Below are 27,908 nucleotides of genomic sequence, written 5' to 3'. Positions count from 1 at the left end.
CTGAGGTGGCCTCCTTGGGCTCAGCCCTGTTATCTTTGGGATCGAAGAATGCCCTCCCGCCCCCACCGTGGAGGGTGACGGGCAGGCGCGAGCAGGCTCAGGGCTCGGGGGCTCTCCCCCAGCAATCCCTGAGCAGGTCCATGTGGAATAAGGCTGCCCCTGTGAGCAGGCGCGCGGCGAAGAGGTGGCGGCAGGGCAGACGCCGGGCGGCATGGATGGAGCAGCTGCAGCGCGTCAGGGCTCCGTCCAGGAAGAAGTCCGAGGTGCCGTCCTTCAGGGCAAAGCCAGCTCCTGTCCAATGGAAACCGCGGGTTCCGTGCTGCCGGGCGAAGGCCAGCTCTTCGGCCACCAGCTCTGCCAGCTCTGGCCCGCAGGCCGCTCGGAACTTGGCCAGGGGCTCCCAGTCCACTTCCTCCTCCTCCGAGGGGCAGCACGGCCTCTTTGATTCCCTGGGGCCTTCTCCTCCGCTTCCTTCCTGTGCGCTCTCTCCGGCCGCCAGGTACATCCTCCTTGTCACTGCCCACTCTGGGTCACCCTCCAACACAGTCCCCACGGGAGTGCTGCACGTGACTCCATTCCCCAGCCCTAGACGGCCCCCTGCTGTGTCCCCACACTCCATCCCCTGCCCTCCTCTGCTCCTGGGGCCCCCAGCCTGGGCTCCCTCTCCATCTCCATTCTCCAGGCCTGTCACCCTTGTGTCCCCCAGCTGGACCAGAACTACATCCTCCAGGTCCCTTCTTCTTTTGACACCCAACCTCACTGCTCGCTCTTCTCTAGTCTCTGGCCCTCTCTGCCTCCCATCTCCCCATTGGGGCCCCCTTAGGTCTCCGCTCTCGGGGACCAATTCCGGGGGCTTCTCCACATGGACCCTCCTCCAGTTTCTGACCTCCAGCCCCCTTTCCTTCTCTGCTTCCAAATGCGGCCCCTTCCAGTCTCTGGTTTTCGGTCCACTTACCCTCTCATCGTGCACCTGGGCCCCCCTCCAGGGGCTCCCGTCAAGACTGCTGGTTCTCTCATAATCAAACAGGGTCCCCCTCCCGTCTGGGGTCTCCAGCAGCCTAATCCTTCCATCCTCCAGCTGGGCCAGCCTCCAGGTATACTCTTCCAATCCTCTCAACCTCTGGTCCTCCACCTGGGCCCCCCTCCAGATATAACCTTCCAGTCCCCAGTCTTTCTCACCCTCCAACGGGCCCCCCCTCCAGTCTCTGATCGCGGGCCCTCTCAAGTGCTCGTTCTCCAACTGGGACCCTCTCCAGACACTCCCCTCTAGCCCTTTCACCTTCTGGTTCTCCAAGTGGACCCCCCTCCAGTCTCGGATTTGCAACCCTCTCCCCTTCTCATTTTCTACCTGAGCCCCTTCCCGGTCTCTGGTCTCCAACCCTCTGGCCCATTCCTTCTCTAACTGGGCTTCTCTCCGAAAACTTCCTTCCTTCCGCGCCCCGCCCCAGTTTCCGGTTTCCACGCCCTTCATCCTCTCGTTCTCCAGTTGGGCTCCCCTCCCCAGCTCACCCTCCAGCCAAGGGCCCCCATCGTCGGACACATCCGGCGCCGCCTCCCCAGCCGCGTCGGCCCACTGCATGGCCACCAGGTCGCGAAGGCACTGCGCCACGCTGCGCGAGGGGCTCAGGCGGCGCAGCAGGCGTCGGCGGTGGCCGCGCACCAGGGCGCACGCGTCCAGGTCGCGGGCCGCCTCGAAGGCGCGGAAACGCACCCACATGTCCCGGCGCGGCGCCCAGTTGCGCTCGAAGTAATCGACGAAGGCGGCCGGGCCGTGGGCGCGCAGCTCGGCCAGCGCCTCGGCGTAGGCGGCGGGCGACAACGCGCCCGCCAGGCGACACAGGCGCGGCCACAGGCCCGGGTCCTCTCGGCCGGCGCCGCCCAGCTCCTGCGCCTTGCTAAAGAGCGTCTCCAGGCCCTGCGCCCGGCAGATCTGCACGCGCGCGCCCGGCAGCAGCTGGCGCACGGCGGGCAGCTGTGCCGCCACTTCGGGCCCGGCCGTGAGGCAGCGCACACGGCCCTTGACGTCGGGCGCGCTCTGCAGCAGCGAGGCCAGCGCGAAGCGCAGCAGGCTCGGAGTGCCGGGCCGCGCCACGCAGCAGGCGGCCTGGCGCGCGCGGCCCGCGCCGTCCACGCACAGCACCGCCAGCAGATCCAGCGCGCCCTGCAGTCCCGGCAGCCGGTCCACCAGGAGCATGCGCGGGAAGCGCCGCAGCATCGCCCGGGTGCGCGATGTCAGGAAGAACACGGTCTCCACCACCGCCTGGTCCTCCACGAACACCAGCTTCACCTGCGGGCGGGGGCGGAGAGGCGGGGAAAGAGGTCAGGAGGTGTCCGGGGTCGCCCCGCCCACGATTTCCCACTCGGGGGAAACGGGACTCCGTTCATTCATTCTTTCTTACGTGCGTGCATTTTTGACCAGCAGGGGGCAGTGCAGGGGAATGATTAAAAACCCGGGGTCCGGATTGCCTGGGTTTCCGATGCCGGCACCACCACCTAAGAGCTGTGTGGTTTTGCCCACTAGACAGCCTCTCTGAGCCTCAGTTCCCCCTACTAGGAACTGGGGATTCATTCCTTCCTGCGGTCAGAGGCATTCTAGGGCAGTGGTTCTCAAAGTATAGGTTCTGGAGCAGCAGCGTCAGCATCGCCTGCTGGGACCTTGACAGAAATGCATATATTCTCAGGCCCACCGCAGCCCTGCTGAGTCAGAAATTCCCGGGGAGGGGCCCAGCAATCTGCTTTGACAAGCCCTCCCGGGGATTCCCACGCACGCTCAAGTTTGAGAGCCACTGGTCTAGAAGTAAAGCGCATAGACTGGAGCCAGATTGCTTGGGTTTGAGTCCCGGCCTCACCGGCGCTTTTAACTACGTGACTTGAGCTCTCTGTGCCTCAGCTTCCTCCTTAACCTCCTCGTTTCCCAATTTCCCCTTCTGGGAACTGAACAGTCATTCTTTCATGCATGGAGTGTCGGGTCCAGCACAGCGTCTGGAGCCAGTCGGCCTGGGCTGAGACCCTGGAGCCCCCATTTCCTGGCTGTGTGGCTTTCCGCAACTTCCCTGACCTCTGTCTCACTTGCAAAGTGATGATGATGAGAGTGATTGGACGGATGAAATGAATTAAAGCATTTGGAACATTGGCACAAATAATATTACTATTATTGAACAATACTCACCCAACAAATAGTAAGTGCTCTTAAAGTGTTCCTTATTACCATAATTATCATCCCTGCTTAAAGACCACGTGCTTGTAAAGGTCTTCTCTGACCATCCCATCTAAGCGGACACCACAGCTCTCTCTGGATGCTTCCGGCCATGGCACTTACCACCCTGAAGCATGTTACATCATTATCTGCTGCTTTGCTTATTGCCTGTTTGCCCTCCCTAAGATGTAAGCCCCACAAGGATATTGCTTCATTTAACGTTTGCATCCCTTGATGCTTTGAATGGCTCCTGGCCTGAGCCACAGCTCAATACATCCCGAATGAGTGTGTGAATGTGCGAATGTGCGGTGATATCCACTGGCCGTGTCTCTGAAGTGGAAGTTCAGGGAATCCTGGCTTTGAATCCTAGTTCTGGATCCTGGTTTTGTCTCTTCCCAGCTGTGAGACCTCCGGCAAGTCACTTCCCCTGGCATTTTTTTTTGGCTGCGCGCCGAGCTGGCTTGTGGGATCTTAGTTCCCCAACCAGGGATCAAACCCAGGCCCCTGGCAGTTGAAGCGTGGAGTCCTAACCACTGGACCGCTAGGGAATTCCCTCCTCTGGCATTTTAGCTTCAGTTTCCTTTTATGCAAAATGGGAATATATGTCTATTTAACGCTTGTGGTGAGGCTAAATAGAGATTATCCATGTCCAAAGCTTGGAATGATGCCTGGCATGTATCAAATCCCAGCTATCATCACCATCTCCCTTGAGTTCTCAGCAGCATTCAGTACAGTGACCCTGTCCCCTTTCTGGAATGTCGGTCTCTTTTGGCTTCTGTCACCCTGAAAAACTCCTGGCTTTCCTCCTTCTTCCCAGCCATCTCCTCTGCAGTCTCCTTTGCTTGCCCCTCTTCCTCTGATCCACCTCTAAATGTTGCTGTGCTGCAGAGCTCGTCCAGGCCCTCTCCTCTCCTCTCTCGTGTCTCTAGGCTCAGCCAAGGTGATCTCATCCAGTTACATGGCCTTTAGCATCTCTAAGCTGATAACTCTCAGTTCTGTATCTCCAGGCTCCAGACCCACCTACTAACCTGTCTCTGCAGCAACATGGACCCTTAGACAGCTCACGTGTCCCTTGAGACTGATGGCCCGAAGGCACCCTTGATTCTCACTCCCCACCAACCTGCCCCTCCTTGGTCGGCCGTCTCTTCCTCAATGGCTCCACCACCCACTTTATAGCTCAGGCTCCGGCACTCAGGGCTGAGTCTTAGCTCCTCTGCATGCAGTCCATCCCCAAATCCTAGCAGCGACGTTCAGAATCTGACCCCTTCTCCCCACCCCCACGGCCACTGGTCAGAGCCATCACCATCTGTCACCTGGATTATTGTAGCTGCTTCTGCCTGGGCTCCCTGTCTCTCCATGTCCCCCACACGGCTGCTGGGGGGCATTTTCAAGACTCTGACCAGATCAACCCCTCCCCTCCTTAAAAACCTTTCCCAGAATTTCCCATCACCCTCAAGTCAAATCCAGAGTTCAGGCCACAGCTGTGCACTGGGCGATCAGGCCCTTGGGCCTCATCTCTGTCCCTCTCGTCTGCCTTGGCCTCAGCCACTCTGGCCTCATTATTTTTGCACAAAAGCCACTTAACGGGGTAGGGAGATTAGCAGAGATGAGCTAGGGTCCCCTACACCAGGCAGATGGCTAGACTGTTTCAGCCAGGCGCTGCAGAGCTGGCCCACAGCTGCAGAACCAGGATTGGAATACAGTTTAAACACAGATCTCTCCACAAACCATTCTGCCATAATCGGACCTCGTCCTATGAAACCAGTTAAAATGCAAGGCACAGTTCTCCACTTTCAAGACCAAAAGAAAACAAAAACAAAAAACAAAACCCAAAAAGCCAACAACAACAAAACAACTCTATTAAGAAAAAAAAAAAGTCTAGTGGAGTCCAAAAAGAGCAAGAAAATTGCTTTCCTCACCCTAAAATTATACATTCAGCATCTTAAGTAGAAGAGGCATTCAATAAATTTTATAGAAAAGCCTAGTCAGCTTACCACTGAATTGGTTACAATACCACTATTGTTTTTTTCAACCATCATTAATTTTTACACCTACCATTACTTTATGATTTAATTTATCTTAGCAGATGTTTCCATCTAGGATGGTTCTGTCCAATACAGTAGCGATTTACATTTAAATTAAGATTTAAAAAGATATAAAAATTCACTTGCTCAGTCACACTGGTCATATTTCACTGCTCAATAGCCACGTGAGGCTAGTGTCTACTCTATGGGGCAGTGCAGGTAGAGGACATTTCCATCACCACAGAAAGTTCTATTCGACGGTGCTGGTCTAGAAACTAACGTAAAGATAAAAGTCATCGTATGTTAACTAGACTTACTGGGGCGATCATTTCACAATATATACAAATATCAAATCATTATGTTGTACACCTGAAGCTAATAGAATGTCATAGGTCAATTACATCTCCAAAAAAAAAAGTCCTACTGTGTAGCATAGGAAATTATATTCAACATCCTGTGATAAACCATAATGGAAAAGAATATAAAAAGGAATGTATATGTGTGTATAACAGAATCACTGTGCTGTACAGCAGAAATTAATACAGCATTGTAAATCAACTACACTTCAATTTGAAAAAAAAAATTTAATAGGCATAATGGGTTTAAAAAAAAAACCTTACATGTTTCTATAGTATTAGGTAAGTTCTTACCTTTTTCTCCTTGGGAAAAGGAATAAGAGAAAAGTAAAAACACCAAAACGTATTTGCCTTGAGACTTTTCTGGAGCTGGCCAGCACTTGCCTAATTAGAAGCTGACTTTCATTCTTAAAGAGAAAACTTAGATTTCTGATCTTGAGTTTTCTTTCTAAAGAGGGCACATAAAATCTGAAAGTGAAATCAAGGAAACACTCCCATTTACCATTGCAACAAAAAGAATAAAATATCTAGGAATAAACCTACCTAAGGAGACAAAAGACCTGTATGCAGAAAATTATAAGACACTGATGAAAGAAATTAAAGAGGATACAAATAGATGGAGAGATGTACCATGTTCTTGGATTGGAAGAATCAACATTGTGAAAATGACTCTACTACCCAAAGCAATCTACAGATTCAATGCAACCCCTATCAAACTACCACTGGCATTTTTCACAGAACTAGAGCAAAAAATTTCACAATTTGTATGGAAACACAAAAGACCCCGAATAGCCAAAGCAATCTTGAGAACGAAAAACGGAGCTGGAGGAATCAGGCTCCCTGACTTCAGACTATACTACAAAGCTACAGTAATCAAGACAGTATGGTACTGGCACAAAAACAGAAAGATAGATCAATGGAACAGGATAGAAAGCCCAGAGATAAACCCACGGACATATGGTCACCTTATCTTTGATAAAGGAGGCAGGAATGTACAGTGGAGAAAGGACAGTCTCTTCAATAAGTGGTGCTGGGAAAACTGGATAGGGACATGTAAAAGTATGAGATTAGATCACTCCCTAACACCATACACAAAAATAAGCTCAAAATGGATTAAAGACCTAAATGTAAGGCCAGACACTATCAAACTCTTAGAGGAAAACATAGGCAGAACACTCTATGACATAAATCACAGCAAGATCCTTTTTGACCCACCTCCTAGAGAAATGGAAATAAAGACAAAAATAAACACATGGGACCTAATGAAACTTCAAAGCTTTTGCACAGCAAAGGAAACCATAAACAAGACCAAAAGACAACCCTCAGAATGGGAGAAAATATTTGCAAATGAAGCAACTGACAAAGGATTAATCTCCAAAATTTATAAGCAGCTCACGCAGCTCAATAACAAAAAAACAAACAGCCCAATCCAAAAATGGGCAGAAGACCTAAATAGACATTTCTCCACAGAAGATATACAGACTGCCAACAAACACATGAAAGGATGCTCAACATCTTTACTCATTAGAGAAATGCAAATCAAAACTACAATGAGATATCATCTCACACCAGTCAGAATGGCCATCATCAAAAAATCTAGAAACAAGAAATGCTGGAGAGGGTGTGGAAAAAAGGGAACACTCTTGCACTGCTGGTGGGAATGTGAATTGGTACAGCCACTGTGGAGAACGGTATGGAGGTTCCTTAAGAAACTACAAATAGAACTACCATATGACCCAGCAATCCCACTACTGGGCATATACCCTGAGAAAACCATAATTCAAAAAGAGACATGTACCAAAATGTTCATAGCAGCCCTATTTACAATAGCCCAGAGATGGAAACAACCTAAGTGTCCATCATCGGATGAATGGGTAAAGAAGATGTGGCACATATATACAATGGAATATTACTCGACCATAAAAAGAAACGAAATTGAGCTATTTGTAATGAGGTGGATGGACCTAGAGTCTGTCATACAGAGTGAAGTAAGTCAGAAAGAGAAAGACAAATACTGTATGCTGACACATATATATGGAATTTAAGAAAAAAAAAATGTCATGAAGAACATAGGGGTAAGACAGGAATAAAGACACAGACCTACTAGAAAAAAAAAAATTACTAGTCTAGTGGAAAATTCAAAAGTGAATGAACAATAAACACATAGAAATTAAACAATTTAAAAAAAAAAAAAAAAAAAAGAGTAGGGGTCAAAATGGGAAATGAGGACTCATAGAAGCTGAAGCTCAATAACTTGGCCCCAAAGATATAAAGGCTGATAATTCTCCCAAGAAATTTTAAAAACATGTTTTACTCTATCAACTGAATTATGAAACAAAAGAAAGAATTAGATTCCACAGGAAGCCACAAACTCCAACAGAAAATATAACTGTAATGAGGGGAAAGCAGATTTTTAACAAGAATATTACACCAGTCCCATACCCAATAGTGAGAACATTTAGATTTCTTTATTGTTGCTTAATCTGGTGCTGCTTTATGGAAGTATTCCCATCTCTAACAAGCCCTGAGCACCATCCACCAACACATCCAACTACAAGTTAAATCTAATAACTGAATATTAATGAAGTTCTTGTAGGAGGAGCTATTGAGTTTTCACACATTTTCTTATTCAAAGCCGTGTCAGCATCAGCAGAACACTACAGTCTGTCTTGGTACCAAATATGACTGATCATTAGATAAAGAAATGATTGAAGAATTCATCAGGTTAATTCCTTCTGGGCTTCCCACAAGGCAAGAGTCAAGCCAAGCCAATGTTAGTTTGCTACTATCTCTAACTTCCTGTTGTTCTCATTACCACTGCATTCCTGCTAATTATATATTTCCTCATTTTGTTAGATCTAATTTTGTGCTTATCAGTCATGCATCCTGAACTACAATTAAAGACATTTAAGGTCATTCAAAAAAAAAAAAAAAAAAAAAAAAAAGAGGGCACATAAGCTTTTCTTGCACAGCCATTTGTTCATTAAACGGCATTTACTAAGCACCTACTATGTGCTTGACACTGTGTTAGCCTTGAGGAGACAGAAGGGACTGAATGAGGCAGGTGCAAGTCCTGTCCTGTTGGACTGGCCAAGTCTCCATGAACAATAACACAACTAGTGTTGCTTTCAGCCGAGAGGCCCAATGACTGGATAGTTAAGGGTTCCTGGACCCTGGAGCCAGACCGTAGGGATCCAGATCCAGGTTCTTCCTCTTACTAACTGTGCGGATTTATGCATCAGCTGTGTGACTTAGGGAAAGCGTCTGAACTTCTCTGTGCCTGAGCTGTTCCCATCCACAAAGGTGGGGAGTGTAACTGCATTGACCTTATAAAGTTGCTATGAGGATTAAATGGGTTAATCTGCATGAAGCATGGAGATCAGTGCCTGGCACGAGGTCAGTGTGTATTGAGTGATAGCTGTTATTATTATTATTATTATCATCCAAGTGTGGAGGACATGCTAAAGAGAAAGGCTAATGGGACAGAGGTTGGCGTGTGGTTGCCTGTGGGATCTTAGTTCCCCGACCAGGCATCAAACCCAGGCCCACGGGGCAGTGAAAGCACCAAGTCTTAACCACTGGACTGCCAGGGAATTCCCAGTGTGGGGTCCTCTGACTGAGAGAGGGTGATTGCTGAGAGGGGACCATTATTTTCCTTATATTGCAGATAGGGAAACTGAGGCTGAGAGATTCCAGGTTTGCTGTAGAAGATTAACTCAGCAGGTCTGGGTTGTCCAAACCCCACACCTTCCAAAGAAAGGTCTGGTTCCTTCCTGACTCCTAGGAGACAGCCTCTAAGCCCTTGGAATGTCCTGCCCAATAGAGTGTCTTTGTTCACTTGGGGGGCTTGGGCCACTCTAAATAGTCTCTTGCTAACAACTGGTTTATAGTGGGGGCCTCGGGCTTGACCTCCAGAGGGGCTGGAGACTGAGGTCAGCCACTCAGGCAGTCATATCTACATGACCAAACCCCAATAAAAACCCTGGACTCGAGGCTTGGGTGAGCTTCCCTGGTGGGCAATACTCCATGCGTGTTGTCACACACTGTTGCCGGGAGAAATAAGCACTGTCCATATACCTCCACTGGGAGAGACCACTGGTCTCTCCTGGACCCCACCCCATGCGCCCCTTTGCTGATTGTACTCTGTATCCTTTCACTGTAATAAACTGTAACTGTGAGTATAATGGCTTTGCTGAGTTCTGTGAGTCCCCATTGAACCTGAGGGTGGTCTTAGGGTCCCTGACTACACCAGGGAAGTGACTTTCTCCAGATCATGGTGCTAACAAGCAATAGGGCTGGGATTCAAGTCCAGGTCATAAAGGATGGTGGTGGGGGGAAAAGACAAGGTGTGGACGGAGATGTGTGGGTGACACTGGAGGGGTGTGGTGACATGTGATGAAGGTGGGAGGGGGATACATAAATGAATGAATTTCTTGGGCTTCCCTGGTGGCGCAGTGGTTGAGAGTCCGCCTGCCTATGCAGGGGACACAGGTTCGTGCCCCAGTCCAGGAAGATCCCACATGCCACAGAGCGGCTGGGCCCGTGAGCCATGGCCGCTGAGCCTGTGCGTCCGGAGCCTGTGCTCCGCAACATGAGAGGCCACAACAGTGAGAGACCCGCGTACCGCAAAAAAAAAAAAAAAAAAAAAAAAAAAAAAAGAATGAATTTCTCTACCAAATATTTACTGAGCAAATCAGACATGCCAAGTGCTGCTCAAGCACTGAGGAGGGCCAATAAGACACCTCTGAGTGGGAAGAGAGAGCCTGCAAACCAAAGATGAATAAATATGAACAGGAGATTTCACGTGTGTAAAGTGCTGGGGAGAACTAACCCCCCAGTTCCAAGGCATTAACTCTTTCAACCTCCACAACAATCCGGCACAACAGGTCCTGTTATTACTATCCCCATTTTTCAGATGGGGAAACTGAGGCACAGAGAGGTTCAGTTGCTTGCCTGGGGTCACACGCGTAGTAAATGGCAGAGCTGGGATTTGAATCCAGGCAGTTTGGGCCCAGGGCCTGTGCAGCTGACCACCAGACTCTTCACAAAAGTGATTGCATGGGCCTGACACACAGGCTTCTGGGTTGAGGCGTAGAGTGGATGGTGGGGCACAAGCGGGGATGGAGCAGCCCAGGGAGGAGCCGACTGGAGGATGGGAATGATCGTGGGTACCGTCTTAGACACACAAATCGGTGGCACAGGGATGCATTAACTATAGACCAGATTCCACAAATGTGGACATCAGAAACCATGCCACACAACACTCCCTACCCACACCTCTTCCTATATTCAGGCACACAGCCTCCTTTTTCATGTGAACAGAATAATACTACTCTCTAGACTGTTCCCCCGCAAAAAATGAGGGAATAAAAATAATAGCTAAATAGCTAAACCATATAGAGCTTCCTACTTTCCAGGCACTGTTCCTTACACACACACACACACACACACACACACACACCCTCACACAACAACCCTAACAACTATGAGGTAGTGTCTATTATTATCCCCATTCTATAGATGAACAAACCAAGGTCTGGAGAAGTTACATAACTTGTTCACAACTTACTGGATGTTCCCCAGCCAGGAAATGGCACAGCTAGAATGTATGTAAAGTTTTTAGTGTATATCTGTACAAATAAAATCAAGTTTTTAGCTGTTACTGTATCACCCCCAAAGTGGCTGGCCTGATGTAAAAATAGGCTACTGGACACAGAGGAGATTCCCTTGGGGAGCCAGGAAGAGGCAGAAAGGCTGAGACTGAGCCACAAGAGTCCAGGGTAACTACAGAGCAGGGGAAACACAAGCCCCAGATTCAGATAGGGCTCTGGGAGACCCTCAGTGAAACAGTTCTATAAGCCTGTGGTTGTCTTTTTCCCTGTGCCAAGTAATGGTGGGTTTCTCCTGTCCTGGGCACTTGGCAGGACTGCATCTCTCTGCCCCCCTGCAGTTCTCCACGGTCACATGACTAGCTTTGGCCAGTGAGCAAGAAATAAAGTTCAGTGAGGTAAGCCACTGAGATTCCAGGGCTGGTTGTTACTAAGGCAAAACCCAGGCCATCCTGACTGTCACGTCTTAGGACACTCATTGCTCATCCCAAATCTTTCTTTTCTAGAGAGAAACAGATCAGTGTGGCACATTGGGACTATTGTCTATTTTTTATCTTCTCTTTTTTTTTTTTTTTTTTGCGGTACGCAGGCCTCTCTCTGTTGTGGCCTCTCCCGTTGCGGAGCACAGGCTCCGGACGCATAGGCCCAGCGGCCATGGCTCACGGGCCCACCGGCTCCGTGGCATGTGGGATCCTCCCGGACCGGGGCACGAACCCATGTCCCCTGCATCGGCAGGAGGACTCTCAACCACTGCGCCACCAGGGAAGCCCCTTATCTTCTCTTTTAAAATGAATTATTCAAATGTGCCAAAATTCACAAGGTCCCAAAGCCAAATAATAGAAAGCTATCCAGCACTGGGTCCTCTTCCTACTTCTATTTTCTAACCACTGTGTTGCCATTCGCTATTCTTATGTCCATCCACATCTCTTGCTGTTCTTCTAGATTTTCTTTATGTGAATACAAGCAAGCCACCTTTATATTCTATTTTCTCCGTTTTATACATACAATATACCATGTACATTGTTTTGCTCCTTGCTTTTTTTTTTTTTTTTTTTTGTAACTGAGAGATCTGTTCAGATCAGTTCCTAGAATTGTTCTCACTCTTGTTTAAAGCTACATAGTATTCCAGTTATGTAACCATTACCCATGGGTGGGGTTTGGTTGTTTCCAATCTTACTTTCACGAACCCCAATGATTAACCTTGCGTGGAAATCATTCGGCATCTGTGCAACTACATCTGCAAGATAAATTCCCAGCAGTGGGAGAGGGAGTGGTCAAAGGGTGAGTGACTTGGTCATTTTGACAGATATTGACAGAGTCCTCTGCTGAGATTGTACCAGCTGACCAGTTAGTATTCTTAAAAGTAGCACACTCAGAACAACTTTCACCTTTCTCAGAAGGCAAAGCGTACACATGAGAGAGGGCTGCAACGTTTCTGTGCAAGATCCATCTTCACCCAGAAAGCCAGCTTGCTTGCTGGTTACTCTGGAGCCTGCCACAAAGGAGATGGGATTAGATGCCTCAGCCCATCATCACGGCCTCAGGGCAGATTATAAAAGGTCTTAACACCTCCTTGGTTGAAGCAGCTACTCAGTCTTGCCCACAAACGGTGGTTGTGGCTTTGGGGTACACTCTTCTTGTCTGATCCCCTCCCAAGACCAAGTGAACGACCTCAACACAGGGGGTCCCCAGCATTCAGCTTCTCAAATATAATCGCTCCTTCAGGAAACTGCTGGAAGCAGAGAGAATAATATCCAGAACTCTTTTGCTATATCTTATAAGTGAAAAAAGCCAGGTGAAACTTCCGTGTAAAGGTGACAGACTGAACACATCCTGCTAATTTCACTCCTTCCTGACCTTCAAGTACCTCTATAGAAAAGGGATTTTTAAAAAAAGTTATAGAGGCATTAGGAAAGGAGACAACAGGACCCAAACTTCAGAAGTTGGAAAGCAGATGAACAAGCTGACCACTGCTCCCCCCCAAAAAAAGAAAACAAAAGCAACCTCCCCAAAAACCCCCATCAGTTGGGACCAATAGCAGAGTCCTCAAAAGGAACTGGCAAATCCCGGCAGTGTGGGGAGGTTAAAACAAAGGATGTGAGGGCTGTTTTAGAACCAGTTAGATCTGTTAAGCTCATGCTTTTTCTCACCCCCAGGTGGCTGGAGATTTATTCTGTGGAGGCGGTAAAACAGAAAGGGTTGCTGGCCCTGGGGACATTGGGCCCATCTGCTGGCGGGGCATGGGGGAGTGGTAGTTCTGTGCATCTTGCTGATGGAGGGCCAGCTCCCCAGCTCTCTTCCCCAACATGGCTCCCAGAAGCCATCAGCCTGTTCTTTACCTGCCAGCCAGCCAAGTGGTTGGAGTTTTCTCAGGGGGATTTGATCAGCCCCAGAGGAAGAACAAAAGATGCTACCATCTGGCACGCCCCAGTATACAAAGCAAGATGCAAAAAAGTGGGTATAACGTGCTACCTTGCTGGGGGAGGGGACAAGGGGAAATAAGGTTAAAAATAAAGACAAGCAAATGTATCTGTGTATAAAGCTGTGCCGTTCCATCCAGAAGCCACTAGCCACATGGGACTGTCGAAATTTCCATTAATTAAGTTAAATTAATAATTCAGGGGACTTCCCTGGCGGTCCAGTGGTTAAGACGCCACGCTTCCACTGCAGGGGGTGTGGGTTCAATCCCTGGTTGGGGAACTAGGATCCCACATGCCGTCCATTGTGACAAAAAAAAAAAAAATTAAGAATTCAGTTCCTCAGTCATACTGGCCATATTTCAAGCACTCAATAGCCACACCAGCTACTCTACTGGACAGCGCAGACACACATCATTTCTAGCATCACAGAAAGTTTTACTGGACAGCACTGGGCCATAGAACAGAAAGATATATAAAAGATGGATAAGCCACTGATACTCCAGCAGCCTCTGAGGAGGGGCCCTGAGGGTCAGGAGGTGACAAGGGTACTTTTCACTACATACCCTTTTGTACCTTTTGAATTTAGGACCATGTGAATGTCTTACATATTCAAAAAGCCAATTTAAATTTTTTAAAAAAGGAATAACCCTTTCACTGGTCTGTCTCTTGGTTTTCTAGAACTTCTTCATTTCTTTTAAAAATATTAAGGTGGGCCAACATATGACTCTACAATCCCACTCCTGGGCATATATCCTAAGAAAACTCTAGTTTGAAAAGATACATGCACCCCGATGTTCATAGCAGCACTATTCACAATAGCCAAGATGTGGAAGCAACCTAAATGTCCATCGACAGAGGAATGGATAAAGAAGATGTGGTATGTATATGCAATGGAATGCTACTCAGCCAAAAAAAAGAATGAAATAATGCCATTTGCAGCAACATGGATGGACCAAGAGATTACCATACTAAGTGAAGTAAGCCAGACAGAGAAAGACAAATACCATATGATACTTATATGTGGAATCTTAAAAAAATGATGCAAATGAACTTATATACAAAACAGAAATAGGGCTTCCCTGGTGGCACAGTGGTTGAGGGTCCGCCTGCCGATGCGGGGGACACGGGTTCGTGCCCTGGTCCGGGAAGATCCCACGTGCCGCGGAGCGGCTAGGCCTGTGAGCCATGGCCGCTGAGCCTGCGCGTCCGGAGCCTGTGCTCCGCAACGGGAGAGGCCACAACAGTGAGAGGCCTGCATACTGCAAACAAAACAAAACAAAACAAAACAAAAACAGAAATAGACCCACCGACATAGGAAACAAACTTATGGTTACCAAAGGGGAAAGGCAGGGGGAGGAATAAATTAGGAGGTTGGGATTAACATATACACACTACTATATATAAAATAGATAACCAACAAGGACCTACTGTATAGCACGGGGAACTATACTCAACAGTTTGTAATAACCTATAAGGGAAAAGAATCTGAAAAAAAATAGATAATGTTTATATGTATAACTGAATCACTTTGCTGTACACCTGAAACTAACACAATATTGTAAATCAACTATAATGCAATTAAAAAAAATTAAGGTGGGGCAAATCACAGATCCAGGAGTCAAACTTGGTTTAGGCTAGATTTCATGACAGCGTCCAAACTGGGCGTTAAAAGGATGATCCCTTGACATTGAAGGCTTTCCATAATGAATATGCTGCTTCTTGCAAGGGCGACCCTACATAGGGTGTTTCCAGGGTACAGCTAGAACTGACCGGGAGGGGCCCGAACCTCATTTCCAAACTGGGGAATAGCTGAGTGGTGAAGAGCATGGCCTTGGATCCAGACTGTGTGGGTCTGAAGTCCAGCTCTGTGGTTAAGTAGCTGTGTGACCTCGGGCCAGTTACTTGCCCTCTCTGTGCTTCAGTTTCCTTATTTGTAAAGTGAAGATGAGAATGGTGGATTCCTTTCTCATAGTGTGCTAGTGGTATTTAAATGGATTACAATTTATAAAGCACTTAGGGTAGTGCCCAGCACATAGTAAGTGCCTGATAAACGTTTCCTAAATTATTATCAATACTATGTATGGATAGAGGGCTGGGTTTCTGTTGGTGGCTTGAAGAGGGCTGGTTACTGGGTATGAGGTGTAGATGGGGGGAGTGCTCTGGACTTGATTCTGGAGAGTGGGTTCACGCCTCATCTCTACCCTGAGTTGGGACCTCTTCCATGCATGAGAGAAAAGCACAGCCTGAAGGAGAAACCGATTTTCTTTCTTTCCTTCCCTTCCTTCCTTCCTTCCTTCTTCCCTTCCCTCCAAGCCCACACTAGCCCTGAAGTTGGATCAAAGCAACAGAAACATTCCTCGTGGAGGAGCCTCACCGTTCCTCCAGCACATGGATCTCGCTCCAGCCTCTGAGCCTTCGCACTGGCTGTTCCTTCTGCCTGGAACTCACTTCCTTCTGAAGACAGAATGGGGGACCCCCTCCCTCCAGTCTGTCTCCTTTGCTTACCCATCATGTCCTCACAGAGGCCTTCCCTGACCACTCACATTAAAATAGCACCCTTAGGGCTTCCCTGGTGGCACAGTGGTTGAGAGTCCGCCTGCCGATGCCGGGGACACGGGTTCGTGCCCCGGTCTGGGAAGATCCCACATGCCGCAGAGCGGCTGGGCCCGTGAGCCATGGCCGCTGAACCTGTGCGTCCGGAGCCTGTGCTCCGCAACGGGAGAGGCCACGACAGTGAGAGGCCTGCATACCGCAAAAAAAAAAAAAAAAAATAGCACCCTTACAATTGTCCACGCCCTCGTCCATTCTTCTTTACCATTCTCCTCCCCAATCCATCGTATTATGTCATGTAGCACCCTCCCTACTAAGACGTGATCTGGGGGGTGGGCACAGGGGTGTTTGTGAACACTCACTAAACTCTATACTTATCATTTGTGCATATTCTATGTGTGTCGTTTCAGTTAAAAACAATTTTTTTTTAAATAGCACTTTCCATCACTCTGGATCCTCTTTCTCCTAGCCGCAACCCTAATGACCTGATATCATATTTGGATGCGTCTATGATTGGTTTCTCCCCGGACAACTGCAAGGTTGTAGTAGCCAATCACTGCAAGTGGCTATTTACATTTCAATTCGTGAAAATGAAATACCATTTAAAAATTCTGTTCCTCAGTCCTACTGGCCGCAGGGCAAGCGCCCAATAACCACATGTGGCTTCGGAGCTACCATACTGGACAGTGCGGAATCACAAGGCATTCGCATCACCGCAGAAAGTTCTAGTGGAGGGCGCTGCCTTAGGGGATGAGTTCTCTGAGGGTAGGGACGGGGCCATATCTTGCAGGTGGCCGCCCCCGACCACCACCCCATGCCTCGATAAATCTTGAATGAATACGCAAAGGAATGAATGAAAGGCGTGAATGGATGAGTGGGCGGATGGATGAATGAATGAACGGCCCGCGAGTCTTGGGCGTGCCTCTCCGCGGCCGCGCCACCCCCACCCCGCCGCCACCACCCACGCCTGCCTCTCCCGAGACCCCACCTTGGCCTCGGGGTCGGTGCGGAAGAGCCCCTCGAGCACGTGCAGGGCGTCCAGGACGCCGTGGTCGCGGCCCTTGCAGTAGGAGAGGAGGCGACGCACGTCGGCCGGGGCCACGAACTGCTTGGAGATCTTGTTGGTGGTGCGCACGGGAAGGCAGGCGTTGGCCAGCAGGTGGCCCGGGCGGAAGTAGTAGGCGAACTCGAGCGGGCAGGCCGGGTGTGAGTGGGTCAGCTGGCACTCTGTCACCACGAGGCGGTCCCGCAGCGGGCTCAGCTTGACGATGATGAAGGCCGGGCAGCCGGGCTGGGGGGACCTGCGGGAGGAACGACCACGGCCGCCAGTCACATCACCCTGCTGCCTGCCCTCTTCTGCCTTCTCTCCTCTCTCTCCTTTATTCTTATTTTGACTTTTTAACATTAAGAATTGTTTCAGGGGCTTCCCTGGTGGCGCAGTGGTTGAGAATCTGCCTGCAAATGCAGGGGACACGGGTTCGAGCCCTGGTCTGGGAAGATCCCACATGCCACGGAGCAACTAGGCCCGTGAGCCACAACTACTGAGCCTGCGCGTCTGGAGCCTGTGCTCCGTAACACGAGAGGCCGCGATAGTGAGAGGCGCGTGCACCGCGATGAAGAGTGGCCCCCACTTGCCACAACTAGAGAAAGCCCTCACACAGAAACGAAGACCCAACACAGCCCTAAATAAATAAATAAATTAAAAAAAAAAAAAAAGAATTGTTTCAAGGAGGGGAAGGGATTCATTAGGAGTTTGGGATTAAAATATACACAGTACCATATATAAAATAGATAACCAACAAGGAACTATACTCAATATCTTGTAATAACCTATCATGGAAAAGAATCTAAAAGAAAGAATACATATATAACTGAATTACTTTGCTGCACACCTGAAACTAACACAACATTGTAAATCAATTATATTTCAATAAAAATTTTAAAAAATTTGTTTCAAACATAGAGAAGAATAGAGGGCCTTAAGAATATGCCAGCTCTGTGACCTTGGGCAGGTCCCTTCAGGTCTCTGGGCCTCAGTTTCCTCTTAAAAGGGAGTAATAATCATCATACCTTTCTCATAGTGTTGTTGCGAGGATTAAAAGAATTGATACCTGGAAAGCACTGAAAAACACTGTCTGGAACATGGGGGAGCGCTGTACGTTTGCTAGAATTCTGCACCCACCACCCCCAGCTCTATTAAAAGTGAATGCATAGTTTATTATACTTACCTCAATCAACTTTAAGAAATAAAATATTTCATATACTCCTGTATCTGCTTTTGATTTAGTGATAACAACATTGCAAGCTGTGGCCTTCTGTGAACCCTGTCTCAATAATGTCCCCTCCCTCCTTCTGACCCCAGAAGTAGCCGCTACCCAAATTAGGTATTGAGCATTCCCACATATGTTTTAATGTATCTATAAACACATGCCATGGAGCAACTAAGCCCGTGTACCACAGCTACCGAGCCTGCGCTCTAGAGCCCGCGAGTCACAACTACTGAAGCTTGCGCACCTAGAGCCTGTGCTCCGCAACAAGAAAAGCCACCACAATGAGAAACCTGCGCACCGCAACGAAGAGTAGCCCCCGCTCACCACAACTAGAGAAAGCCTGTGTGCAGCAACGAAGACCTAATGCACCCAAAAATAAACAAACAAACAAACAAACAAATAAATATTTAAAAATACAAGTTTAAAAAAAAAAACAGTGGAAGGTATGTTACCAGGTTTTAAAACTTTGTACACATGAAAAGGGGCTCAAACTCATTAGGCATCAAGGGAACACAAATCAAAACCCTAGGGTGGTATATATACACAATGGAATATTACTCAGTCACAAAAAAGAATGAAATAATGCCATTTGCAGCAACACGGATGGACCTAGAGATGATCATACTAAGTGAAGTAAGTCAGAGAAAGACAAATATCATATGATATTGCTTATATGTGGAATCTAAAAAAATGATACAAATGAACTTATTCATGAAACAGAAATAGACTCACAGACATAAAAAACAAAGTTATGGGGCTTCCCTGGTGGCACAGTGGTTGAGAGTCTGCCTGCTGATGCAGGGGACACGGGTTCGTGCCCCGGTCTGGGAGGATCCCACATGCCGCGGAGCGGCTAGGCCCATGAGCCATGGCCGCTGAGCCATGGCCGCTGAGCCTGCACGTCTGGAGCCTGTGCTCCGCAACGGGAGAGGCCACAACAGTGAGAGGCCCGCGTACCGCAAAAAAAAAAAAAAAAAAAAAAAAAGTTATGGTTACCAAAGGCAAAAGGGGGGAGAGGGATAAATTAGGAGTTTGGGATTAAATATACACGCTACTATACATAAAATAGATAACCAACAAGGACCTACTGTATAGCTCAGGGAACTATACTCAATATCTTGTGATAACCTATAATGGAAAAGAATCTGAAAAAGAATATATATATGTGTGGGTAACTGAATCATTTTGCTGCACACCTGAAACTAACACAACATTACAAATCAAGTATATTTCATTTAAAAAAAAAAAACCCTAGGGAGAGGCCACTTTACACCAGCAGATAAAAGAGACTGATAACATCAACTGTTGGTGAGGATGTGGAGCAACTGGAACTCTCAGATGTCGTTGATGGGAGTGTGAAATGGTACAGTCACTTTTGAAAAACTGAGTGGCATTATTTACTGAAGCTGAGCATGTGCCTCCTCTGTGAATAGCATTTCCACTCAAGATAAATGCCTGCAGATGAGCACCGAAAGATGTGTACTAGAATGTTCATAACAGCACCATTCATATTAGCCAAATACTTGAAACAACCCAAACACAGAATAGAATAGGAAAACAAGTTGTGATATATTCCTAAAAATAACATACTAATCAACAATAAGAATCAACAAACCATTACTCTCCCCCCAAACATGGATGATCTCACAAACCTGCTGGATGAATGAAGTCTGACACAAAAGAAGATCCACCACATGGTTGTAGTTTATAGAAAGTCCAACAACAGGCAAAGCTAACCTCTGCTGGCCAAAGAGTGGACAGTGGTTACCCTGAGTGGTTATGGGGGGCATGGTGGAGGGGGTGCTTCTTGGCACTGGATGTATTCTGTCTCTTGTACTGGGTGCTGGTTACATGTGCATTTTACTTGGGGAAAATTCATCAAGTTGTACATGCAGGATGTGTGCACTTTTCTGAATGTGTGTTTTTAAAAGTATACTTGGGGGACTTCCCTGGTGGTCCAGTGGTTAAGGTTCCGTGCTCCCAAAGCAGGGGGTCTGGGTTTGACCCTCGGTCAGGTAACTAGATCCCCCATGCCACAACTAAGACCCGGCGCAGCCAAATAAATAAATAAATATTAAAAAAATAAATAAGTAGAAGTTTACTTGGGAAATTTTTGTTTTCTAGCACGATGTCAGGCGGAATGACAGCCCCCCCAAGAATATTCACATCCTAGTCGCAGGAGCTGGGCAATGTTACTGTACATGGCAAATGGACTTTGCAGACATGATTAAATTTGGATCTTGAGATGAGGAGAAGATACTGGGCCCAAGGTAATCACAGGGTCCTTATAAGGGGAAGAGGGAAGCAGAAACGTCAGAGTCTCAGAGAAAGACTGAAAGATGCTACGCTCTTGGCTTTAAAAGTGGAGGAAGAGACTGCAAACCAAGGAAAGTGGGTGGCCTCTAGAAGCTGGAAAAGGCAGCAAAACGGATTCTCCCCTCAAGCTTCCAGAAGAAACGCAGTCCTGCAGACACCTTGATTTAGCCCAGTGAGACCCGTGTTGGACTTCTGACCTTCAGAGGTGTTAGGTCACACGTTTGTATTATTTTAAGCCGCTACATTTGTAGTTATTTGTTACAGCAGCAACAGGAAACAAATATAAGCATCCCACTCTATATATCCTTTTGTAGCTTGCTTTTTCACTCCTCAGCTCTTCAAGACTTTTACGTTTCATTACTTGCTGCCTGATATTCCACTCTGCAACTACGCCAACTGTTATGTTGCCTCCAGTTCTACCTTCTTACAAACAACACTTGAGTGAACACTCTCCTATACATCTCTTTGTGTGTGAGCAAGAGTCTGTCCTGAACAGCGGTTTTCAAACTGAAGGGCATGGCCCATCACCTAACATCAATTTAGGGAGTGACATCCAGCATGGTAGAAAATGAAAGAGCGCCGCAACTACTAAGCCCACACGCCACAAACAGAGAGAAGCCCGCGCACTGCAACGAAAGATCCTGCGTGCCACAGCTAAGACCTGCAACCAAGACCCAATGCAGCCAAATAAATAAATAAATGAATATTTAAAAAACAAAAACAAAACAAAAAAAAGAGAATAGGGCAAAAGAAAATCAGAGTATATTTCCCTGATAATATTTAAATTGGCATCTGCTGTCTGAAAGCAGGTCCATGTTTCTCCAAGGGGAGGTGAGATCAGCATTTTTGGTAGATTTCACATTTATAGAGCAAGGGTCAGCAAACTTGTTCTGCCAAGGGCCAGACGGTAGATATGTCCTATTGCTATACTGCAGACACAGCCATGGGTGATATGTAAATGAATGGGTGTGGCTGTGTGTCAATAAATCTTTATTTATAAAGATGAGCTGCAGGTTGCATTTGGCCCAAGGGCTCCTAGTTTGCCAACCCTTGTAACACAGACCATCTGGGGCCTGGCATATAGTTAAGAAGCCTGGCTCCCAGGGGGTAAATGCCAGTAGCACACCCCACACCCAAAATGCTCCTACGTTCTTTCTAAACAGTCTCTGAGGAGGGGGATCCTTCTTAGGATCCACCCTGAGAACCTCCAGTCTAAATACTTAGGAATTGTCTTTGTTAAGTCAGAAGGGGATCCTTGACACACCCTTTTCTCCTTTATGCACGAAGTAAAACCTTGGAGGCTGACAGATTTAAAAAATCTACATAAGCATTTAAGACTTTTTGCCTAACTTAAAGTAACAAAAATAATGCAAATTCAGAAAAATTGAAAGTGTAAAATCATTCTAAATAAAATACAAATGCGGAGCCACCATGATGGTATCAGATGCAACTCGAACAAATTTCCAACACACAGCCATTTCTGACCTACCAAAATGGCAAGTTCATGGGGTTCTACCCAGTACATTTGTCTAGAAAAATTCACGGGCTTTGGGGAAACTCTCTGGTTTGACCTCTTTTGGCCGTAGAACAATCCCCCCCGCACCGCTCAGGGGAGGTTACCTCTTCTGGGAAGCCGTGCATCTTACCAGAGAATGGCATGTCCCCTCTGTGGGTTCCCAGTATCCCACACAATGGTCTAAGGCAGCCTCAATAGGCCATTTCTCTCCATCTATCTGGGGGAGTAATACCAACCACCCCACCCCCGTAACTGTAAACTCCACAGGGGCAGGAATTTTAGTCTGTTTTGTTTACTGTTGTATCCTCAGCACCTAGAACAGATCCTGGCCCCTGGGAGGTGATCAGTTCAGTAAAGGAACGATGAGTGAATGACTGTATCCCCCTGTCTGAAACCCAGGTACCAGGCACACCACTCATCACTCACCCCACCAAAACCACCCATCACAAGCCCTCTCATGCCTTTTGAACTCTCCAAATCGTCCACTTTTTTCACATTTCCATTGCAACCAACTTACTGTAAGTTCTTTCCCTCTTCCCGAAACATCCTTTTCCCTTCATCTAGTTAACTCCTACTCATCCTTCACAACTCAGAGCCAGCATCACTCCTCCAGGAAGCCTTCCCTGACCATCCCCAGGCAGATTCCATCACATATTGGGGTGATGATTTGATTGATGCCCATCTGTAATGAATGCTCCCCACTGAATGTGGAGTACTCCCACCGAAATCCCAGCATCGAAAACATATACACCCTGCACATAGTAGGTGCTCAAAACGAACCTCTTGGATGAATGAACAAACACATGGTACCTAGGACCAAAATATCCTTAGGGTGTTGGCACATTCAACTCTCATATTAACGATACATGATTGAAATAAAGAGAGAGGAGAGGGAGGGAGGAAGAGGGAGATAGAATGGTAATTAAAAACATGGGTTTTGTGGTCAAACTGTGTGGGTCCAAATCCTGGTTTTCCCTCTTAGCAGCTGTGTTATCTTGGGAAAATCCTTTAACCTCTCTGTGCCTCAGTTTTCTGGAAATTGGGGCTAATAATAATACTGACCTTGCAGGGTTGTTGAAGGATTCAATAAGAGGATTAAATTATGTATATGGTTAGAAAAGGGGCTGGTGCCTGGTAAACAGTTAGTTTAAAAAGTCGCAGCTATTTTCAAACATCTTTTTTTCTTCTAAAAGTACCATTGCTAGGACTTCCCTAGTGGCCTAGTGGTGAGGATTCCGGGCCTTCACTGCTGTGGCCTGGGTTCATTCCCTGGTCCGGGAAGATCCCGCAAGCCACACGGTGCAGCCAAAAAGATTTAAAAAGTACCATTGCTTTGTTTTGCACTCCACTTGTCCATTTCTTCTGGATCTTTCAGGTTCTCAAGATCTTTGTGCTTCCAAAGGCTGGTGTGTGTTGGGAAAGTTTGGCAATCCTGTTCTAGCAACAGAAGTGCCGTGAGAGGCTGGGGGAGAGTGGGAGAGCTCCGGAGCTGGAGGGGGGAAGAGGCAGGGACGGTGATTTGGAGGTCACTGTGCAACCTCCAGGAAAGGCGGAAGGAGCGGCCGGAAAGATGGCCCTTCTGTGAGTTCCCTGGACCCTAGCCCCAGCCACCTGCCTGGCCTCTGGTTTCTCTCCTCCAGTCCATCCCCCATGAGACCCCAGAGGGTCTTCTGACCCCCAGAGCTGACCCGGCTCACAGCCCTCCCAGGGGTCCCCAGTGCCCTAGGATAAAGTCCCAGCCCTTGGACTCAGCCCCACAGGTCTGGGCCTGACACCATGCTAGCCACATGTCCTGCCTTTTCTAACATACTAATTCTCCAGACTCTGTCCTTGGTCCCTGGGCTGTGACACTGGTCAGGCCCTGCCTGAGCAGCTAGAGGGACGGAGGGGCTCAGAAGTGATGGGCTCCCCATCCAGGTAACATCCCACTGTCCACCCAGTCACCAGGCCCAAGCCCAAGGCACTGTCCTTGCCTCCTGGCTGGCCTGTCACTCCCTCCCATCCCTTCTGCCCCCTGGTTCCCCTCCGATATTTGTAGAGGGACAGTGCCTGCATGTAATATGTGCCATGTGTTTAAGTCAAATACTGACATACACAAATATATAAATAAAGAAAATCCTTCAAGGCTCCACTTACTGGTCACCTCTTCCAGGAAGCCTTCTAGATCCACCCTGGAGACTCTCAGTAGAGCTGACCATTCCTCTTTTATCCTCCTCCATCTCCCTCTTCAACATCTTTCTCACTACTTTGGGCCATTTTTTGGGGGGCGGGTGTCTTTGTCTCCTACATTAGATCCTGAGCTGCTCAAGGGCAGAGACCTGCTCTCTGGGTTCCACACGCCTCTCGAAGAGCATGCACACAGTAGGGGCTCAGTAAGTGTCTGTTGCTTTGCACTGGGTTCTGCTAACAAGCAGAGATTCCAGATTGGGCCTAAGCTTCCAGCAAGCTCTCGTGTTCTAGGTATCTGGGTGATGATGGGTGTTTGATCCTGTTCTGCTTCCGGATCTCCAAGTCTGTTTCCAGAATAAGCAGTGAGTAAGCTACTGAGAACCGTAATTCTCACAATAAATGTTTAATTAACTGTGAGTGAGCATCACTGGTACCGAGTGCTCACCTGGGCTCTCTTCTGAATGACTGGCATGTATTTGCTCATTTAATCCTCACAAAACCTATGCGATCAATACTATGGCTTCTCGCCTTTTCCCAGGGAGGCAGCTGAGGCCCAGAGAGGGGACGTCACGAGCTCAGTGTCACAGGCTGATCATCAGTGGAGCCATGGTGGGCACCCAGGCTGCCGGCTCCCTGGTCTGTGCTCTTGGCTCCTGTAACAGCTCTTCTGCACCCAGCCGCCCCGTGTTCCAGGCACTGGGTAAACGCCTTCCTGCTCACGGTAACCTCTTAACAGCCCCACGAGGCAGGTACTGCGCTAACCCCCTTTCAGAGATGAGAAAACTGAGGCTTGGAGATGTGAAGTCTGTTGCCCAAAGAGACCCACCCAGGAAGTTGTGGAGCCAGTCTCAAGCAGCCAGCAGGCAGAGCCTGTGTTCTTAAGTGCACCTCTCTGTCCATGGCTCCCATCCAAGGGTCTCCAACTCACACACAGACAGGGGCCAGACAGGCAAAACAAGGATGTAGCAAAGGATGAGGTGGCAGAGAGCAGTGGAGTCTGGGGCAAACCTGAGTGCCAATGCCCTGTCTAATTGGGGTGGCCATCTGCCACATGAGAACAAGGTCTCAGCCTCTTCCCGAGCTTGAAGGGAAGCTGGAAACCCAACGTTGTATGGGGAATGTTTAGGGTTTAAAATTGGGGTCCATTAAAACACCCCTGGCCACTTGGGTATGTTTCCTAGCCCTCTTGGAGTCCTCAAGCCCTTCGTAGCATTACAGTTGGAGGGAACTATTTGTGAGTTTGTTCATATCATGTCAGCCTTCTGTCCGGTATGAAAGTTCCAGAAGGGCGGGGAATTTGTCCGTCTTGCTAAACTCCCCACTCCCCCAAGTGAAATATCCCTAGTTCCCAGCATGGGACCTGGCCCTGTATTTACTGAATGGATGGATTTTTTTTTTTTCTATTTTTGTCCTGTGGCTTTCTCTGCAGCTCAGCCTCTGATCTCTTTGTAGGTGTCCCAAATCTGGCTCTCACCTGTTTTTCTGGCTGGCTGGTGTCTCTGGTGCCACGTCTCCGTGTTTCTGGAATTTTCTTTTTTAATGTCTCTTGGTTGTGTGTGTCTATCTCACTCCCTGCCTCTCCACGGGTCTCTGTTAAAATCTCTAAGTGGAGCCCACCCTCTGTCTGTGCCTCGGTCCCTCCAGCAAACTGGCTGTCTCCATCTCAGGAAGCTTCCCTCCTTGACCCTCTCGGCTTCTCTTCAAGGTGTATTTAGCGGTTTTAGTTGGCACCTCTCCCCTCCCAGTCTCTGGGGTGAGGGCTCACTGCCTCCCCCTCCCCCGGGCCGCCCTTCCCCCCCAGCCCCCAGCAGGACAGGAGGCTCAGCTCACGCACCCCACGGCGGGCCGGCTGGGCGCGCGCACGTCCTTGCACACCAGCCGCACGTAGCTGTACTTCAGCACATCGATGAGAGTGTAGAGCGGGGGCGCGCTGGCCCAGCGGCAGCGCGCCAGGTGCATGGAGCTCTTGACGAAGAAGAGCGCCAGCCGCTGCTGGCACCACGCGTCGAAAAAGCGGCTGAACTCGGCCCACGAGAAGAAGGCCCTCTCCCGCAGATCCTGTTCCTCCTGCCCCGTTGCCGTGCCGGGTGGGGGCTCCATCCTGGGGCGCCTGGGTGGGGGGGGGGTGGGGAGGACACGTGGATATCAGATCCATCCCCTCCCAAGGCGTCCTGCTTCCTCCATTCTCGGCCTGCCTCTTCGGTGCTGATGCCTCTATCCAGGTGGGGCCTGGGGCGGGATATACCCGTTAATCTCTATACATGAACCTCTAGCCCATCTTTGGCCTCCTTCCACCCCCCTGCTTTATTCCTGGGACAGCTGGAACCTGTCATCCTGATCTCTAACTCCAGTTCTGGTCACCTCCTCCATAAATACGATCCCTAGGCACAGTTGGGGTCCCTCTCCCAATATATGATTCTTAAACTCAATTGTGGACACCTCCTCGAATGTGTTCCCGGCTTCCAGGTAGGACCTCCTCCTCTTCCAGATGCGCCTCCTACATTTGGCGGTAACCTCTAGTGCCTCCATTCGTCTGGAACTGCCCCTTCCATGAGCGTACACAGGGGCTATAACCCACATCCAGCTGTGCCCGCCTGTAAAGATGCTCCATCTCCGGATGTGCTCTGCACATCCAGTCATGGACCCCTCACCCCCAGTCATATTCTTCATGCACCTGTGGCTCCCTCCTCCCCAGATGTGTCTCAGATACTGGGCAGCTGTTGCTCCTCTCCAACATGTGACCCCTATATGGGTTGCCACATCCAGCTGTGCCTCTGCTTCCCAGAGATGCTCCCATATCCAGACTTACTCCCCACATCTAGTATGGCCCCTTCGCGTACAGGTGTGTGCCCCATTCACTTGTGGCCAATTCTCAGAAGTGTCACCAATATTCATCTGTGGTCCCCACCTGCCCAGATGCACCGCCCAGCCCAGCTGTGGCCCCCTCCTCCCATCTACATCTATCATCCTCCCCGAGATATGGGTCCTCGTCCTAAACATGGCCCGTCGTCCTTAGATGGGCTTCATCACCCCAGATGCTCCCCCACGTCCAGCTGCGCCTCCCTCCTCATGAAGCCTCTCCCAACCGGCTCCAGCCTCCGCAACCCCTCCCAGCCCCGCCTGCCTTGGCACCTCCCATCCCGGCTGTCCCACCCAGCTGTGCCTCTCCCCTCCCCCAGATGTGCACCCTTCCCGCCCCTCCCCACTCACCTACCCGCCCCGGAGCGGCGTCCACATCCCACAATGCCCCGCGCCGAGGCCCGGCCCGGCCCTTGCTCCCGGGATGCCCTGCGCGGCCTCCCGCCTCTCTTCCCGCCGTGCGTCGCGCAGCGACTTCCACCGAATCTCCCTTTTCCCGCCGGTCGCTCCGCAGACCCCCAGCCACACCCACTCATCCAGAGCAACAGAAGGCCTGGGGCTGTTTCCCAGCGTGCTCTGCGGGAGGGCTTGCCCCACTTCACCCCCTTTCCTGGCACTACCGC

The 27,908-nt window shown here is 48.9% G+C and overlaps 1 protein-coding gene across 1 annotated transcript; it reads right to left on the bottom strand.

Annotated features, from left to right (window-relative positions):
* ZSWIM9 (zinc finger SWIM-type containing 9) lies at window positions 1-27,702 on the bottom strand. Its single transcript, XM_079723291.1, has 4 exons — window positions 27,641-27,702; window positions 26,261-26,536; window positions 17,144-17,456; window positions 1-2,287 (listed from the first exon to the last, which is right to left on the bottom strand). The coding sequence occupies exons 1-4, from the start codon at window positions 27,661-27,663 to the stop codon at window positions 98-100; spliced, it is 2,802 nt and encodes a 933-aa protein (XP_079579417.1). The 5' UTR covers window positions 27,664-27,702; the 3' UTR covers window positions 1-97.
* Window positions 27,703-27,908: the final 206 nt, after the last annotated feature.

This window comes from Hyperoodon ampullatus, assembly GCF_949752795.1.
Source record: "Hyperoodon ampullatus genome assembly, chromosome: 18".
Lineage (NCBI taxonomy): Eukaryota > Metazoa > Chordata > Mammalia > Artiodactyla > Ziphiidae > Hyperoodon > Hyperoodon ampullatus.
The sequence above is the reverse complement of the archived record's forward strand: the minus strand, read 5'-3'. Positions and strand labels throughout refer to the sequence as shown.

Bases quoted from the DNA above. Each gene is read 5' to 3' on its own strand.
- ZSWIM9 (XM_079723291.1), bottom strand. From the start codon at position 27,663: ATGTGGACGCCGCTCCGGGGCGG. The intron at 17,457-26,260 runs GTGCGTGAGCTG...TTCCTCCCGCAG, and splicing joins CCCAGCCGGCCCGCCGTGGG to GTCCCCCCAGCCCGGCTGCC. The intron at 2,288-17,143 runs GTGGGGTCTCGG...CCCCGCCCGCAG, and splicing joins GCACCGACCCCGAGGCCAAG to GTGAAGCTGGTGTTCGTGGA.